The 13,795-nt window shown below is 52.6% G+C and overlaps 1 protein-coding gene across 2 annotated transcripts in view; it reads right to left on the minus strand.

The window, feature by feature from the left end:
- The window catches only part of RALGPS1 (Ral GEF with PH domain and SH3 binding motif 1), a 238,776-nt gene that overhangs the window by 31,012 nt on the left and 193,969 nt on the right, over window positions 1–13,795 (minus strand). For both annotated transcript variants that reach the window (XM_036261937.1, XM_036261938.1), the window contains 3 exons: window positions 10,612–10,749; window positions 7,871–7,964; window positions 3,412–3,479 (listed from right to left, as the gene is read on the minus strand). In XM_036261937.1, the coding sequence (XP_036117830.1) occupies window positions 3,412–3,479; window positions 7,871–7,964; window positions 10,612–10,749 (300 nt within the window). The remainder of the gene's footprint in view (window positions 1–3,411; window positions 3,480–7,870; window positions 7,965–10,611; window positions 10,750–13,795) is intronic.

Here is a 13,795-nt window from a genome sequence, read left to right on the forward strand (position 1 = left end):
GCCTGGTTCACAGCAGGCCCCTGGCACAGGAGTCTTGAGTGAAGGAACGAATGAACGCATTTTAGGACTTTTCCTTGGCAGGTGCCTGCCTGCTGGAAAGAGAGTCCAGAGCAGTAGCTTCAAACTCCTCCCAAGGAGCTGAGGGTGGCTGTGTTCCTGCCATTCCTGGGCCTGCAAGAGGCACATTCCTGTCCCCAGATCTGGTCAGGCTCCTGCCACGAAGCCCCATCTAACTGCCAGGCCAGGGAAGGCATCTCCGGAGCTGCCCCTCCAGCCCCATCCTCCCCGGGACCCTGGGCTGTCCCAGGGCCGCAGAGGCACCAGCTCTCTCTCACCTGAGGCTCCGGGTGAGTCTGAAGCCTTCCAGACACTCCCAAGCCCTCTGGTGATCAATGAAAACCTAACATCCTGCTTCCAGCGCTGCAGCCAGGGATTCGGGAAATTGGTGGAAAACACCCCTGCGGCCGGGCTGCTCTGCTGCGGCAAACTGCTGGCCTCAGCACTGCTCGGGGGGGAGTGCAGAGTCAGCAGCCGGCAGCTCCCAGCTGCTCTGAGAACCAGGTGCCCACCAGGCGCAGCAAGGATCGCAGAGTCTGGGGCTGGAGGGTCGAGAGCCGGGGGCCATCGGTATTCACCCAGTGCCCTGTGTGCCCGGCTCTGGGACTCCAGACGGGGTCCTTCTCTCCGGGGCTGCAGTCTGAGGGGAAGGCAGAGCTGGGGCAAACAAGCACAGACAACGGTCTGATTCCCACAGATGGAGGTGCTGCGCAGAGCTGTCAGGGGAGCGCAGGGTTGGGAACTGAGGGCAAGGCCGGCTAGTGGAGGCTTTAGGCTTTGCAGGCCACTCAGCTCTGCCATTGGAGTGTGAGGCGGCCGGAGGCCATAGGTTAATGATGGGTGTGGTGTGCGCCCAAACAAACTGGGGCACTGGATTTGGCTCCTGGCTTGCCCACCCTGGTGTGACAGAGGGGTGGGCGAGGGTGGGAGGAGAGCTTCCCAGAGGCAGTGATGTCTCACTAAAACCTGAAGGGTGATTCGTGCAGACGCGGAATGACATTGACAATAACAACACCATCCTGATCATGGGTGTTGCACTCGAGTGTCTTCTGTGTGTCAGGCTCAGGGCTCAGGGTTTTACACATGTGATCTTGGTAAATTCCCACAACAAGCCTGTGAGGGAGGTATTCGTGTGTCCACTCTACAGATGGAGAAAGTGAGCCTTGGCGGGGGCTGGGTATTGTCTGACCCCTCAGATGCTGAGTCCGCTGTGAACCAGCAGTCACCGGAGTTGGTAACGTTTTCTTCCCGGGGCCTTCAGCCTGGCAGTGCTGGGCACCACGCCACGCTGTATGTGAGTATGCATTCTTGTTCCCACCCCGTCTTCACCAGGTCTCCTTCTGTGAGCCAGCGAGGCCATTCTGTTTCCTGCCAGGATTCCGACGGCTGCCGGAAGGCTCTGGTTTCACGAGACAACAGAGCAGGTGGAGGTGACGAGGGATGGTGTGGAAGGAGAGTCTGCTGACCTTGAGCGGCCCAGTCCTCGAGGCCCCCAGTGAGCGGTGTTAGTTTTCTGAGCCTCCTGCTGTTCCACACCCCTCTGGCGAGCAGGGAGAGCAGGTGGCACTGACCAGAGCTGGGGACAGGCAGGGGCTCTGGGACATGAACCCCCACACTGTTGGGAGGGTGGCCCTGGGGACTTTGGCACCTGGGAAGGCCAGAGCTGTGGCTTCTCCTGCTAATGCGTGTTAACCACGTGAGGCCACAGTGGCTTCTCATCAAACGCAGTTGGCGGAGACCCAGAGGGCAGAACACCTATATCTGAGCCCACCCTCTGCCCTAGAATCCTGGCATCATCTCTTGAAGAAAGTCGGGAAGGTCAGTGTTTCCTATTGTTCGTTCTGGCCCTAAACAAGGCCGTAGGGTGCTGCTGCTGTTCCCGGCGCCCCTCTGCCGCGGCCCTGCCCGTCCCCACAGGCAGGTGCAGGCGCCGAGCACCTGGAGGGAACTCTGCTGCCCGAGAGGCGGAGGTGCCCTACAGCGGAGCAGAGCTGAGGAGGCAGAGACAAGGCCTGCACCAGGGCTCCACGTCCAGTCACCTTTGCAGTGGACCATCTGCCACATGCTCAGGTCTGGGCTCACGGAACCTGTGAAATCAAGTGGAGGCCAGGACTCTGTCTCTCGAGCTGGGACAGCAGAACCTCTCAAGCCTCTGTGGATCCATCAGTGTCTCCCTCTCCTAAGTCAGCATGCAGCCCCTAGGGTGCCAGGGGCAGGGTCCAGCCCACATGATGGAGCCAGGGGAGGCTGGAAAAGAGGTGTGGAAAAACCCTGGGAGGCAGGGCAGGGGCTTCGCTTGCTGGGGTGGCGGCCACACTGCCTCCTGTGGGCTCTGCGGTCCCGTGCCTGGCAGCAGATGCAGCTGCCACACTGGCCGGGCTCCAGACAGTGGAGAGAACAGCTTGAACAGGTCAACAGGCTGAGGATGCCACAATACCAGGTGGCATCTTGTAATGGCCACCCCCTCCCTGGACTCACATCAGACTACATGGAGTGCCTTCCAAATATCATTTCCATTCTGACCTCCCAACGATCCTGGGATGGAGGTTGTATTACCCTCATCTTACAGGTAAGGAAACCGAGGCCCAGAGGAGTGGAGGTGCTTATCCAACACCGCAGTGGCCGAGAAGCCAGGGTGGGGTACCAGGCTCAGACCAGGAGGAGGAGCGCAGTCGCCCCTCCCTGGGCAGCAGCAGAGATCAGCCGGGCGCGGAGACTTGGCTGGAACACTGAGAAAAGGGAACCGTTGCAGTGACGATGACAACGCACTTCCACAACGATCCCGGGTGGGCAGAGTGCTGCACAGGTGTGAACCTGCCCGGGCTGCACACAACCCTGCTAGGTGACTGCCAGCATCACGCTCACTGTGGTTGAGGTCACAGGAGATCAGGGAGGGTGAACAACAAAGCTAGGGAACAGCATGGCTCAGGTCGAATCGCCAGGGGACACTGTGTGTGTCCCAAGTGTGTGAACAGAACTAACGCTCCGTCTGTGTCAGGCGACACCAAGGACCCAGGCGTCCAGTGTACCCCCCGAGGCATGTCGACTCCAGGGCAGTAAGCCTGATGATAAGGGTCCAGGTGACCTGGGGAAGATCTGGGGTTTTCTCCATCTACCCTGTGCATGCGCCCGACCTGGGGTTCTGATCTTGCCTCTCTTGGGGCGTTTAGGTCTCAGGCTCTTCCAGGGAGCCTCAGCCAGAGGTGCCCCCCAGGGGTGCTACGTGATGAGGAGCCTAGAGAGGTCAGCGTGGGTGGGCTGGGCCCTGTGGCCTGCAGTCAGGACCAGCCCTGGCAGCCCATCTGGGCTTTCAGCCAGTCTGCCCCCATTCCATCTGGAGTGCAGCTACCGTACCTGCAAGGTCTTCCTTGGAAGAGACGAGTCTTGGAGAGCTGCTTCCTGGTTCAATTCTGAGTGACAGTCTGAAAACAGATTTTTTCACATGGTCAGAGGGGGCTGGTGTGTCAGGGGATTGAGCACGTGTACATTTGCAATCAGCCAGGAGACTGGGCAGCTGTTACGGGCGATTATGGTCACGAATCCCAAGAATACCTTGAGGTCTGCTCCAGATTACAGTGACTTCCTTCCAAGTCCCCAGAGGGTTCCCGTGACCAAATAATGGTTAAGGACAACACAGCAAAAAGAGTAATCGTGGCCCATCTGCTCAAGACAACCCTAGGACCAGGTAGACATATTATCGCCGTCTTAGAGATGAGGAAGCTGAGGAGCAGTGAGCTGAAGTAGCTCCCAAAATTCATGGGGCAGCACGTGGCAGAGCAGGGCATCAAACCGGAGTGTCTGACCCCACGGCCCCTCCCTCTGGGTTGCCCCGGAGAGGCAGGAGGCAGTGGGCACACTGTGAGGATTGGCATTTCAGTGTTGTTGTTATGTTTTAAGAGCGTCAGTTAAGAACTGCTGGGTGAAAATGACAGACTGAAGCCAGATGTTAGACTCCCCTTCTCCCAACAAACAACTATGAAAGCTCAGGAGTAAACAAACGCACCAGATACTGCTCGACAAGGGCAGGGTGTGAACCGAAGCCTGAACTCCAGAAGCTTGCAGCCAAGGAAAGAGAAAAAGGATGGTGACGTCTGACCAGGAGTTGTAACATGGCATGGCTCCTGTCCTGCCCGCTGACTTCTCAATAGGGCTGAGTGGGGTCCTTACCCACCCGTCTTCTAGGGGCTCCAGAGGCTGGGAGACACGGATGGGATGGGTGGAGAGCATGGTGAGCACGCTGATGGAAATGAAGCCTCCAGGGTGAGGCGGGAGTTTCACATTTGAGGGTGTCCCTTCCTGGAATGGGACAGAGTCTCCAGCAAGGTGGAGGACACCTTGACACAGGTCTTTAAATAGGGCCCCACACTTAGGACAGAGGGCTTGCCCCCTTCCTTGCGGAGCCTGAGCCTGCGTGCCCCCAGGACCAGGAGGGAAAGACTGAGAACCACACAGCAGGAGACCCAACCTTATCACACAAAAGGCAGTGGGGTCAGCTGTCCCTCCCGCGATCACAGCCATGGAACACCCAGACGGAGCCCCTCACCTGGGAGCAAGATGAAAAGGAATGGCACGGCAACCTGGCAGACATCCTCCCAGAAAACTGAGAGAGGAAGCGAGCAAATCATGCAGCCGAAGGGTAGCCCCAGAGGTACTTTGATCAGAAGAGCAACGCGTGTAGAATATAGGCTGAATAAAACAAGACCTAAGAAACAAGATGACAACACAGAGGAGTAAGATGATGAGGGGGACTGGAGACCTAGGGGAACACATCAAGGACTGGATGAACAGCTAAGTAGAAACAGATGACCCAAGCGACCGAGTGACCATGATGACAAAGACGGAGATTAGAGCCATCAGAGAGAAGCCAGTGGATAAGGAAGGCAGAGAGCGCCAGCATGTGGCTTCCTAGAATCCCTGAAAGAGAAGAGCCAAGAAATGGCACGGAAGGAGTCAAAGATGTAAACCAGAAGAATTCCTCTGGAGTGAAGGAAGAGCACACCACGTTCCGGGAAAATCTGGTACAAACCCTCCACTCTGAGGCAGCCCGCTTGTCAAGCTTCTGAAACTCAGGGAATTCTTCACCCACCAGGCAGACCAAATAAGACACTTAACAAGAGGCAAAAATGGACTGGCTTGAGGCTTCTGTAAGCAACGGACAAAGGCCAGAGGCACCGGAGCAGGGGCTGCGCATCCAGGGGAGAGACGCAAAGAAGTGCCGCCCGGCACGTCACACGGACGTGTTCATGAAGGAAACCAGAGCGTGCAGGACTCGTGAAGACCTACTGAAATCATCTAAACTTAAATAAAGGCTCCAGGAACAGAGAAGCTGTGGAGAAACAACGAGCGGTGAGAACCATGATGTGTATTGAAAGGGTTAGCAACATTTTACAGGGTAAAGGTAAAAGCTTGCAAAAGGTGGAAATTGTGTTCTTGCATGACCTTTGCTCAGCCTTCTGTTGAGTACGGATAAGGATTATCTGGATTGTCCGCAAGGCCATGAATCACCCAGCAGATGCAGGACGAGATACCAGACCAATCCAGCTGCAAAGTGGACAACGGGCCAGGCAGAGTACATTGGCGGGAACTGCCAGAAGCTAAAAGTAGAGTATATAACCTACACCCCAATTGTTATTTGAGGTGGACCCTTTTTGGCTCAGCCCGCCTGCACCCAGGCACATGCAATAAAGCCATTTCGCTCTCATTGGCCTTGTGTTGTGGATGTGATCTCCCGCCAGCTCAGACCTTTTTTTTGGTACGTGCCCTTAGCGGGAACTGAACCCAGGTCTCTCTGGTCCATGGGCTGATGCTCTAACCTCTGAGCCAAACCGGCCAGGACAGCATGATTCAATGTTAATAGGTTCTAGCCCTGCTTCCATCTATATATCCACCCTTCTCCCTGAATATCCATGTACTTTCTACACAGAGAATAATGCCCAAAATTATGCTCACTTAATGCTAATGGGAATTTGAGTAATTTTTCTTAAGAAAATAAAAGACCAAAGGCTAAGAAAAGAAAAGCACTGGGTGGGCCCCCTGGCACAATATCTCCAAAGCAAAAGGGGCAGGATGTTAGAAATATAGTCACCAGGGCACCAGCTAAGCAACTAGCGCTCCCTTTGGAGCGGGAAGCAAGTCTCTAGCTGGACTGTGGAGAGTGGGTTCCTCCGGCAGAGTCAGGAGTCCCGACGTCTCTGCCACTCAGAGCCAGGGAAGGGCCTCGCTCCCTGGGAAGACTCCCTCAGTGGTCTGGGCCCCGGGGCGAGAATGCCGGCTTCCTCCTGGGTTTGTCCACTTTGACAACAACAAAGGGGCCTTTGTAAAGTCCTAGCTGACTGTTCTTTAGCATTAAATGCTGGGGGTGCTCAAAGTCCTTCAGCAGGGACCGAGTCATTACTCACAACCCACAGCTTGTCCAAGGATTATGTCATGGTCAGTGTATTTATAGATCATTTTTCTCCTTAAGGGATCTTAGTGTTAATGAAAAACTACTGTCTCTTTAATTGTGCCGCTGGCACAGGAATGGAAAATATTACCCCGGAACCTAAGTGGGAATCATTTCACACTCCAGAGTACATTTCTAAGCACAGCAAATGCTTTGTAAGTAAAATGAGCTCAATTTGTGGCAAACATAATTTTAATGATAATCTCTGCTTTTCAGCTCTTGTTGTTACTATTATGTAATAGATCAAAATTTCATATTATATGCCAATTTAACAAAGTATTATACAATAACAACTAAAGATATTATGTCTTATTCCCAAGGTTATAACCAATCATTAGAACCACCTATAGAGCTTTGAAAAAATACAAATTTCAGGCCCCACCCCAGACATCTGGATGGTGACAAGTCCTCCCAGGTGACCGATCGGAGAGGGGCCGAGTCCACTACTGCAGAGCTAGCAGATGTGGAAGTGTTTGAAGTCATTCCCAGGGTCCCTGTGAATCACAGGAAACCTGGGGGGGTGTCTCTAATGACCACTGTTCTCTACAGTTTTCAGGGACTTATTTAGATGAAGAGTAATCAAGTTGATCACATTTTCAGATCCAAAACAGGAAGAGATTAAAAAATATATATTGGCTAACAGGATTCAAAGGAATCCTGGTAGACCAGAAGCAATGAAGAAGACGGGATTAAAAGAATACAGGTGAAATTGACAGTTGGGGGCAAATGATCAAGTACAAGATGAGAGACTTGCCTCGATGGATCAGGCCATATGAAAACATACTGAGGCTCAGAGATGACCTCAAGCTCAAAATGAGCCAAGAGGATGTCCAATCAATATGGCAGAGTGGGTATGAAAAACCCTCTAAATAAACAGAAACGCTGGGTAAATTCCAGGTGCCACAAATAAAAGAAAAACTGAAAGCCAGAGCAGGGTGAGTGGAAGGTGAGGCCAGAGGGCGCAGGGGTCTTCCTGGGAACTGGGTCTAACTCTGAAAGGCTACGTGGCACGGAGGCGGTGCCTCGGCCAACGCCAGCCAGCGCGTCGTACCCTACAGAAAGCTGGGACCACAGGAGCGGTGCCGTCCATGACACTGATTCCTGGAGAGCTGTCTGCCAGCCTGGAGACGGGCTGGAGGGCAGCAGCGAGTCACTCGGGAGACCTGGGGCACCAGGCCTGCACCTCGCAGAGCCGTGGCATCCACGTTCCAGTACCCCTGCGCCTTGGGAGAGAGCAGCTGAGTTCCCAAAACCCCTTGCTCAGAACTGTGGGGCCCATGGGCCTGGGGCAGACAGCCCCCATCTGGCTCACTGGGGTCAGAGGTCACACTCCGGGCAGGTGCTGGGGCAGGAGGGAGAGTGGACACTCACTTGTAGTTGTCGTCTTCCACGAACTTCTGGAGCTCTTCGATGTAGCGCACGGACTTCAGGTACTTCTGCACGTGGGGCAGGGTGGTGAGGTGATCTGCAAAGGTGCACAGAGCCCAGAGGCTTCAATCTTTCCCCAGCTCCAGGTTCCCAGTGAGAAATGTAGGGATCACTGATTGTGGCACTAGATGCTCCTTGGGTACTGGGACACGTATTCAAGAGTTGCTGATGGTCCCTTGGGCCAGGCCCTGTGCTGGTCACTGGGCACAGAGGGGTCACCAGGCTTGGGTTCTGCCCTCGAGGAGTGCCCCCAGATGGCTGGGCCACAGACACCTCACCCTGAGCCACCGCCGTTCTTTGGCTGGAGGGAAGATGGGTCTTTGGGGAAAGTTTGCCTCCGGAACAGGCCAGAGCCAGGTGTCTGTGTCCTAAAACAGGTTTTTACTGTGGTAGCCTGGCAAACCTCCCATGTCTACCACCCCTGTTTGACAAGAAAGCAAGAATGAATGAAAAGCCCTCATCCAGCCTGGTGTGGAAGCCCCCCCCCCCTCCCCGATCCTGGCACAGCTGGAGAGTCTGGCCCATGGCTGCAGCTGCTGCGTCCTGGGGAGACAGGGACGGGCCTAGATGTTTGAGCACCTGCTCGGTGCCAGGCTCTGTTCTGGGACTTCCAGGAGACATCTGCTTTAACCTTCACACCTTCCTCCATCTCACAGAGGAAGAAGCCGTGGCAACTTGCAAAGCTCGTGTCACTGAGAAGGGACAGAGCTGGCTTTTGATCCCAGGTCACCTGCCACACTGCACTGTCTGTTTCCTGGAGTGACTGCCATCAGATGCTCTCTGCAGACTTCATGGTCACTGCACTCCTGAGGGGCAAAAAACCCTACAAGATCCTCTCTGCTGTTCCCCACAGGGTGGGGCAGAACGAGCGAAGAGGGCAGGTGGAGGCAGTGGAGGAGGTTGTGAAGAACAGCAGAAAAAGGGTGGGGAAGGACCCCCGCTTTCCGGGGAGGTGCATCCAGGTAATATGAGGAGCACCTGATGGCTCTGCCCCTTAACTGCGAGATTCTGAACAGGTCGCTTGGTTTCTCTGGAGCCTCAGTGCTCTAGTCTCTACAGCAGGGATGGTACCTGCTTCCCGGAGCTGACGGCGGGGAAGATGCAGGTAGTGACACTAAGAGTGAGCGTCTGGCCTGGGCGGTGTGGCTCAGTGGTTGAACATCGACCCACGCACCAGGATGTGGGCACATGCCCAGGGCACATGCCCGGGCTGTGGGCCCAATCCCCAGTGGGGGACATGCAGGAGGCGGCCCATCGACGTGCTCTCTCATCGATGTTTCTCTCTCTCCCTCTCCCTTCCTCTCTCTTAAAATCAATAAAGAAAAAAAAAGAGTGAGCATCTGCTGAGCTCCAGTGAAATGTCGGTTGTGCTAAGGGCTCTGCAAACATCATGTCCCTGGTTTACTGATGAGAAAACCTCAGACTCAGAGATGAGAAAATGACTTCTTAAGAGGCAGAGCTGAGATCAGAACCCTTATCTGTCTGATCCCAAAGCGTGTCTGTGATCGCTCTGCTGGCCAGTGGGACAGTAGGTGTCGAGGTACTTGTCTGTGGAAAGGGCCATGGTGGGAGGACTGCACTGGGAACACAGTCCCCTCGCTGCGCTTCTGGGCAGAGGGCAGCTGGTCTGGGAGTGCTGACACCTATCCCACCCCCTGTCAGGGGCTTGGGAGAGGGCCTTTTGCTTCAGTGAGCCCACCTTTCAGGAAGCTGACCCTGGCTTCCCAGGGGGCTTTTCCAAGTGGAGGCTGCTGGATTTCTTTTACCCTGTGTCCTGTGGGTTTGCTCACACCCTGTGTAGAATTGGTTTCTGTCTTGTCCCTTTGCCACTTCCAGACTTTTACTCCACCCTTTTGTGAAAACCCTGATCCACGGAGGCACATTCCTGCAACTCTACTGCCCATCCTCCTCTCCACTGCTGATTCCTCCCGACTGGCTCCTGGTCATTCACACCAATCCTGGGGGACCTGGGCACCTGGCTCACAGCTGAGCTCCACACCCCAAAGCCCACCATCATTTTGGGTGAACTTAATGCCCACATGGACTGCCCACTCAGCGTCCTGACTTCTTAGCTCCTTGGCCCTGTCTGCAACAACCATCTCCTCCATCTACCTCCCCGCCATCATGGTCACACTTGGGCAGAGCCTGGCGAGTTGTCTACCACACCATTTCCCTTTGCCTTCCAGGCCCACAGCGAGATTACTCTTCTCAGCCTTCCTGAGCAGAAGTAATGAGTGCCACATGCAGCCCTGGCCCACAGAACCCACTCACACGAGTCTCTCTAGTCCTGCATCGTGATGTGGAGTTCGGCGGAGGAGTCTGTGGCCAGGGGACACAGCAGAGCCATGAGACGGAGGAGCCAGGGTCCCCAAATCTGCCTGCAGGAGAGCTGCCCAGGAGCTGCCCCCAAAGCTCATGAATGAATGGCTAGAGAGCCAGACAGAACGGCTCTGTCACTCACGAAACACGAACTAAGATAAGTGACTAACCTGTTCTCAGTCTCAGTTTCCTCATCTGCAACACAAAGATGATAACATCTAGCTTGCACAGTCTTTGAAGATCAAGCCAGTGTGTAAAAAGTCCAGCACATATCTGATGCTCCAGACAGAGCTTTCTCACTGAGGGGTGCCGGGCCCACATTTCAGTGATGTAACAGTTCAGCTCCAGTGCGCAGGGGTACTAACCGTAGCTGCAGGAGACTTGTAAGTCAGCGATTATTCGGAGAATATTGTTCATCTGATTGGATCTTTGTTCGTTTTCCATGATGCTGCCTGAGGCAGGATATGCAGAATCGATGTAGATTAAATCCAGAAGATAGATCCCTAGAAGTAAAGAGGATGTTGAGAGCTGCTCTGAGAGAAGACACAAAGGGCCACTCAGAGAAAACCGAGAACTACTGGACTTCGGTCCCATCCTGACTCCTGATTTTTCATAGATCGTCCAACTGTAAATCAAGCATCTGAGTGGCAACCAAAGTGAATGCTGAAAAGATTTTGGCATTTCTGGTTCATACACTCTCCAGCAACGAGGATTTTTTTTCTTCTAGCCCAACTGGAAAATAACAGGACGTAAAAGAGATGAATGAATACTTGTGTTTTTCACCAACCGATGAAGTTTAATAGGTTTAAGGTATCATTTCCAGGAGAACACCATTTGGACTGAATTCAGTTTTTTCATTTATTCACTTATCTGCATGTCTATCTGCACACACGCACACCCCGAAATAATAAATTAAGGGACAATTTAAAAAGCAACAATCCTTGGTTAAAAAAAAAAAAAGCTAAGACTAGACAGAGAATTCTCCTGAGGGTGTTAATAAGAAAATAACTGTGATATACAAACCTAGCTACGACAGGCCAGTGGAGCCCCATGGCCTCACGCATCACCCCTGGGGGAATCCGGAATAAGGCAGGGCTGGGAGGGGAGGCCTGGCTGGGTAGCGTGACGCGCCACACAGCTCTCAGCTGACTAGCTGCCATTGGGCCGCGCTTCAGACTCTGGGGATGTGTGCCGACAGCCGGTGACTGTCCTCCAGCAGCCCTCCGTGAGTACTGCCACTATACCCATAATATTGGTGGGCTTGAGCAGGAGCAGCGATATAAAGCAGAGTTCAAGGCAGAAAGCACTGACCAAGGCAAAGAGGAGCGACTGATATTAATGAAAAGCACAGTTGATTGAGAAGATCTAATGATTACAAATTTCTATAGACAAAGCAACACGCATCAAAATATACATAGCAAAAAACTGCCAGAAACAAATGGTGAATTTAACAAAGATATAACCATGCAGGGAGCCTATGGCATGTCTTTTCCTGAATTCATGTGTGTGTACAAAAATATACATAGACATATATATAAACATACCTACACATACATATATATGTACATATGTGTGCATATATGAATATAGTATTTGAGTAACAAAATTAACAAGCTTTGGTGTTATATAAATGAAAATGTAATTCTTTTCAAATACCCATGGAATGCTTACAAAAATTGATTATATACTAGACTGTGAAGAAAAGTTTAGTAAGTTTCAAAAAGTAAACCATATTATCCACATTCTTTGACCTTACATTACATGTAGAATTTAACAATAAATATTTTAAAAAGTCTAACCAGCCCTGGCCAGTTTGGCTCAGCAGTTGAGCGTTGGCCTGCGGACCAGAGAGTCCTGGGTTCGGTTCCCGCTAGGGGCACATACCACCAAAAAATAAAAATAAAATAAAATAAAATAGTCTAACCATTTGGAAAACACACACGTGCACACATATACGCACTTACAAGCAACTCTCAGGTCAAAGAAGAAAGACCAAAAAATCTAAAATAAAACATCTATTTAAAGACAATGACAATAAGAACACCACATGTCAAAATTTATGGGGTCAGACCAAAGTGGAAATGTATAGCCCTAAAAGTTTACTATTAAACTACTATGAATTATTACACATGTAATTAACCAGGCACTTGAAAGTTGAGGATTTTGTGCGTGGGTAAATGAGCACTGTGCTCACTTGTACATCCATTGTGCTGCTTATCCTTACAACATCGCATCTGACAGAGGAGGACAGGGAACGCACAGGGGCTGTGTAACAGCTCCGGGTCACACAGCCGGTGCCTGCCTCCACAGGAGACTGCTGCCACTCGCTACCTTAAGTCAGTCATTCATCTGCTTTTATAATACTGCACATTGTTACCGGAAACCGTTAAATCGCAGAAACATATGGCAGTACTTCTCACAGGGGCCATTTCCACTTCCATTCTTTCTAGCGGCATCATGTTTCCAAAATTTTAATAATTAGAAATAATTTCCCCTGCATAGAAGCTCCAAGTTTGGTATGTTGAAACCCGCAGATGTATTCTTTCCCTTGACCTCGTTTTTCCTCTTAACAATGTAACTCAGTTACCTCCCCAAGGAGTCGGCGGTGGCAATCCTAAAAACCCCATCACTGCCTCCACCACAACAGTGTCCTCTTGTGCTGAGCACGAGGGAACGGCATACGGGACACGAGGCAGCTTTGTTCCAGGTGAGAACCGGCTGCAGACTCGAACCCAGCTGCCTCTGAGGGGCAGAGTGAATGCTTGGCCCAGGAGCAGACACACTGAGGAACAGGACACGAAAGGGAGAGAGGCCTGATGCCTCCCAGGGATTTACTGCCAGATGGAAACGTATAGCCTCCTGTGGTCCTTCCATCAACCTCATGACAGTCAGAGGAAACAAAAGCTCAGAGAAACGAAGAGAGCTCCCTGAGGCCTCAGAGCGAGGAGGCAGGATTTGAGCCCGGGTCTGTCTGGCTCCAGCCCCTACGTTCCCACCCACTCAAAGGCCGTCAGCAAGGCACGGGCATCACCTTTCCTTGACAGCACCAGCACGGAAGCTCTGCCTTATTCCGCCTTGCGCAGTGGGTGCTGGCCCCTCGCTTCCTCTCACGTCCCTGGCTCTGCAAACAGAGGCCAGGAGGAGCTGGCCTTTGAAGGGCTGGCACACCGCTTCCACTGCCCAGCCCCTGCTTGAACCCTGTTGGCACTGAGAGCTCACTATTTAACAGGAGCAAATTCCACTGTCAGAGTGTTCATCACCCACCTCCAAGGAATGTGCAGACTTCAGCACCTGTCTACTCCCCGGGTCCAGAAAGGACAGGCCAAGGCCATGACGTGCTGGGGACTGAAAAGATCTCCCAAAGGAGGCCTCCTGGCCTCGGTGCCCTGGAGGGACCTCAGTCTGCGGCAATGCCTGGACAGAACCTCCCATAACACACACTCCCAAAGCAGCAAATCTTCCACAGCTACTACTGCACAAATCCAGGGAAATCTTTTCAGTATTATTAGCCCATAACTGGAAATATTTAAAAGCCTAAGCTAGGGGTGG

Source organism: Molossus molossus, unplaced genomic scaffold (assembly GCF_014108415.1).
Source record: "Molossus molossus isolate mMolMol1 unplaced genomic scaffold, mMolMol1.p scaffold_m16_p_14, whole genome shotgun sequence".
Lineage (NCBI taxonomy): Eukaryota > Metazoa > Chordata > Mammalia > Chiroptera > Molossidae > Molossus > Molossus molossus.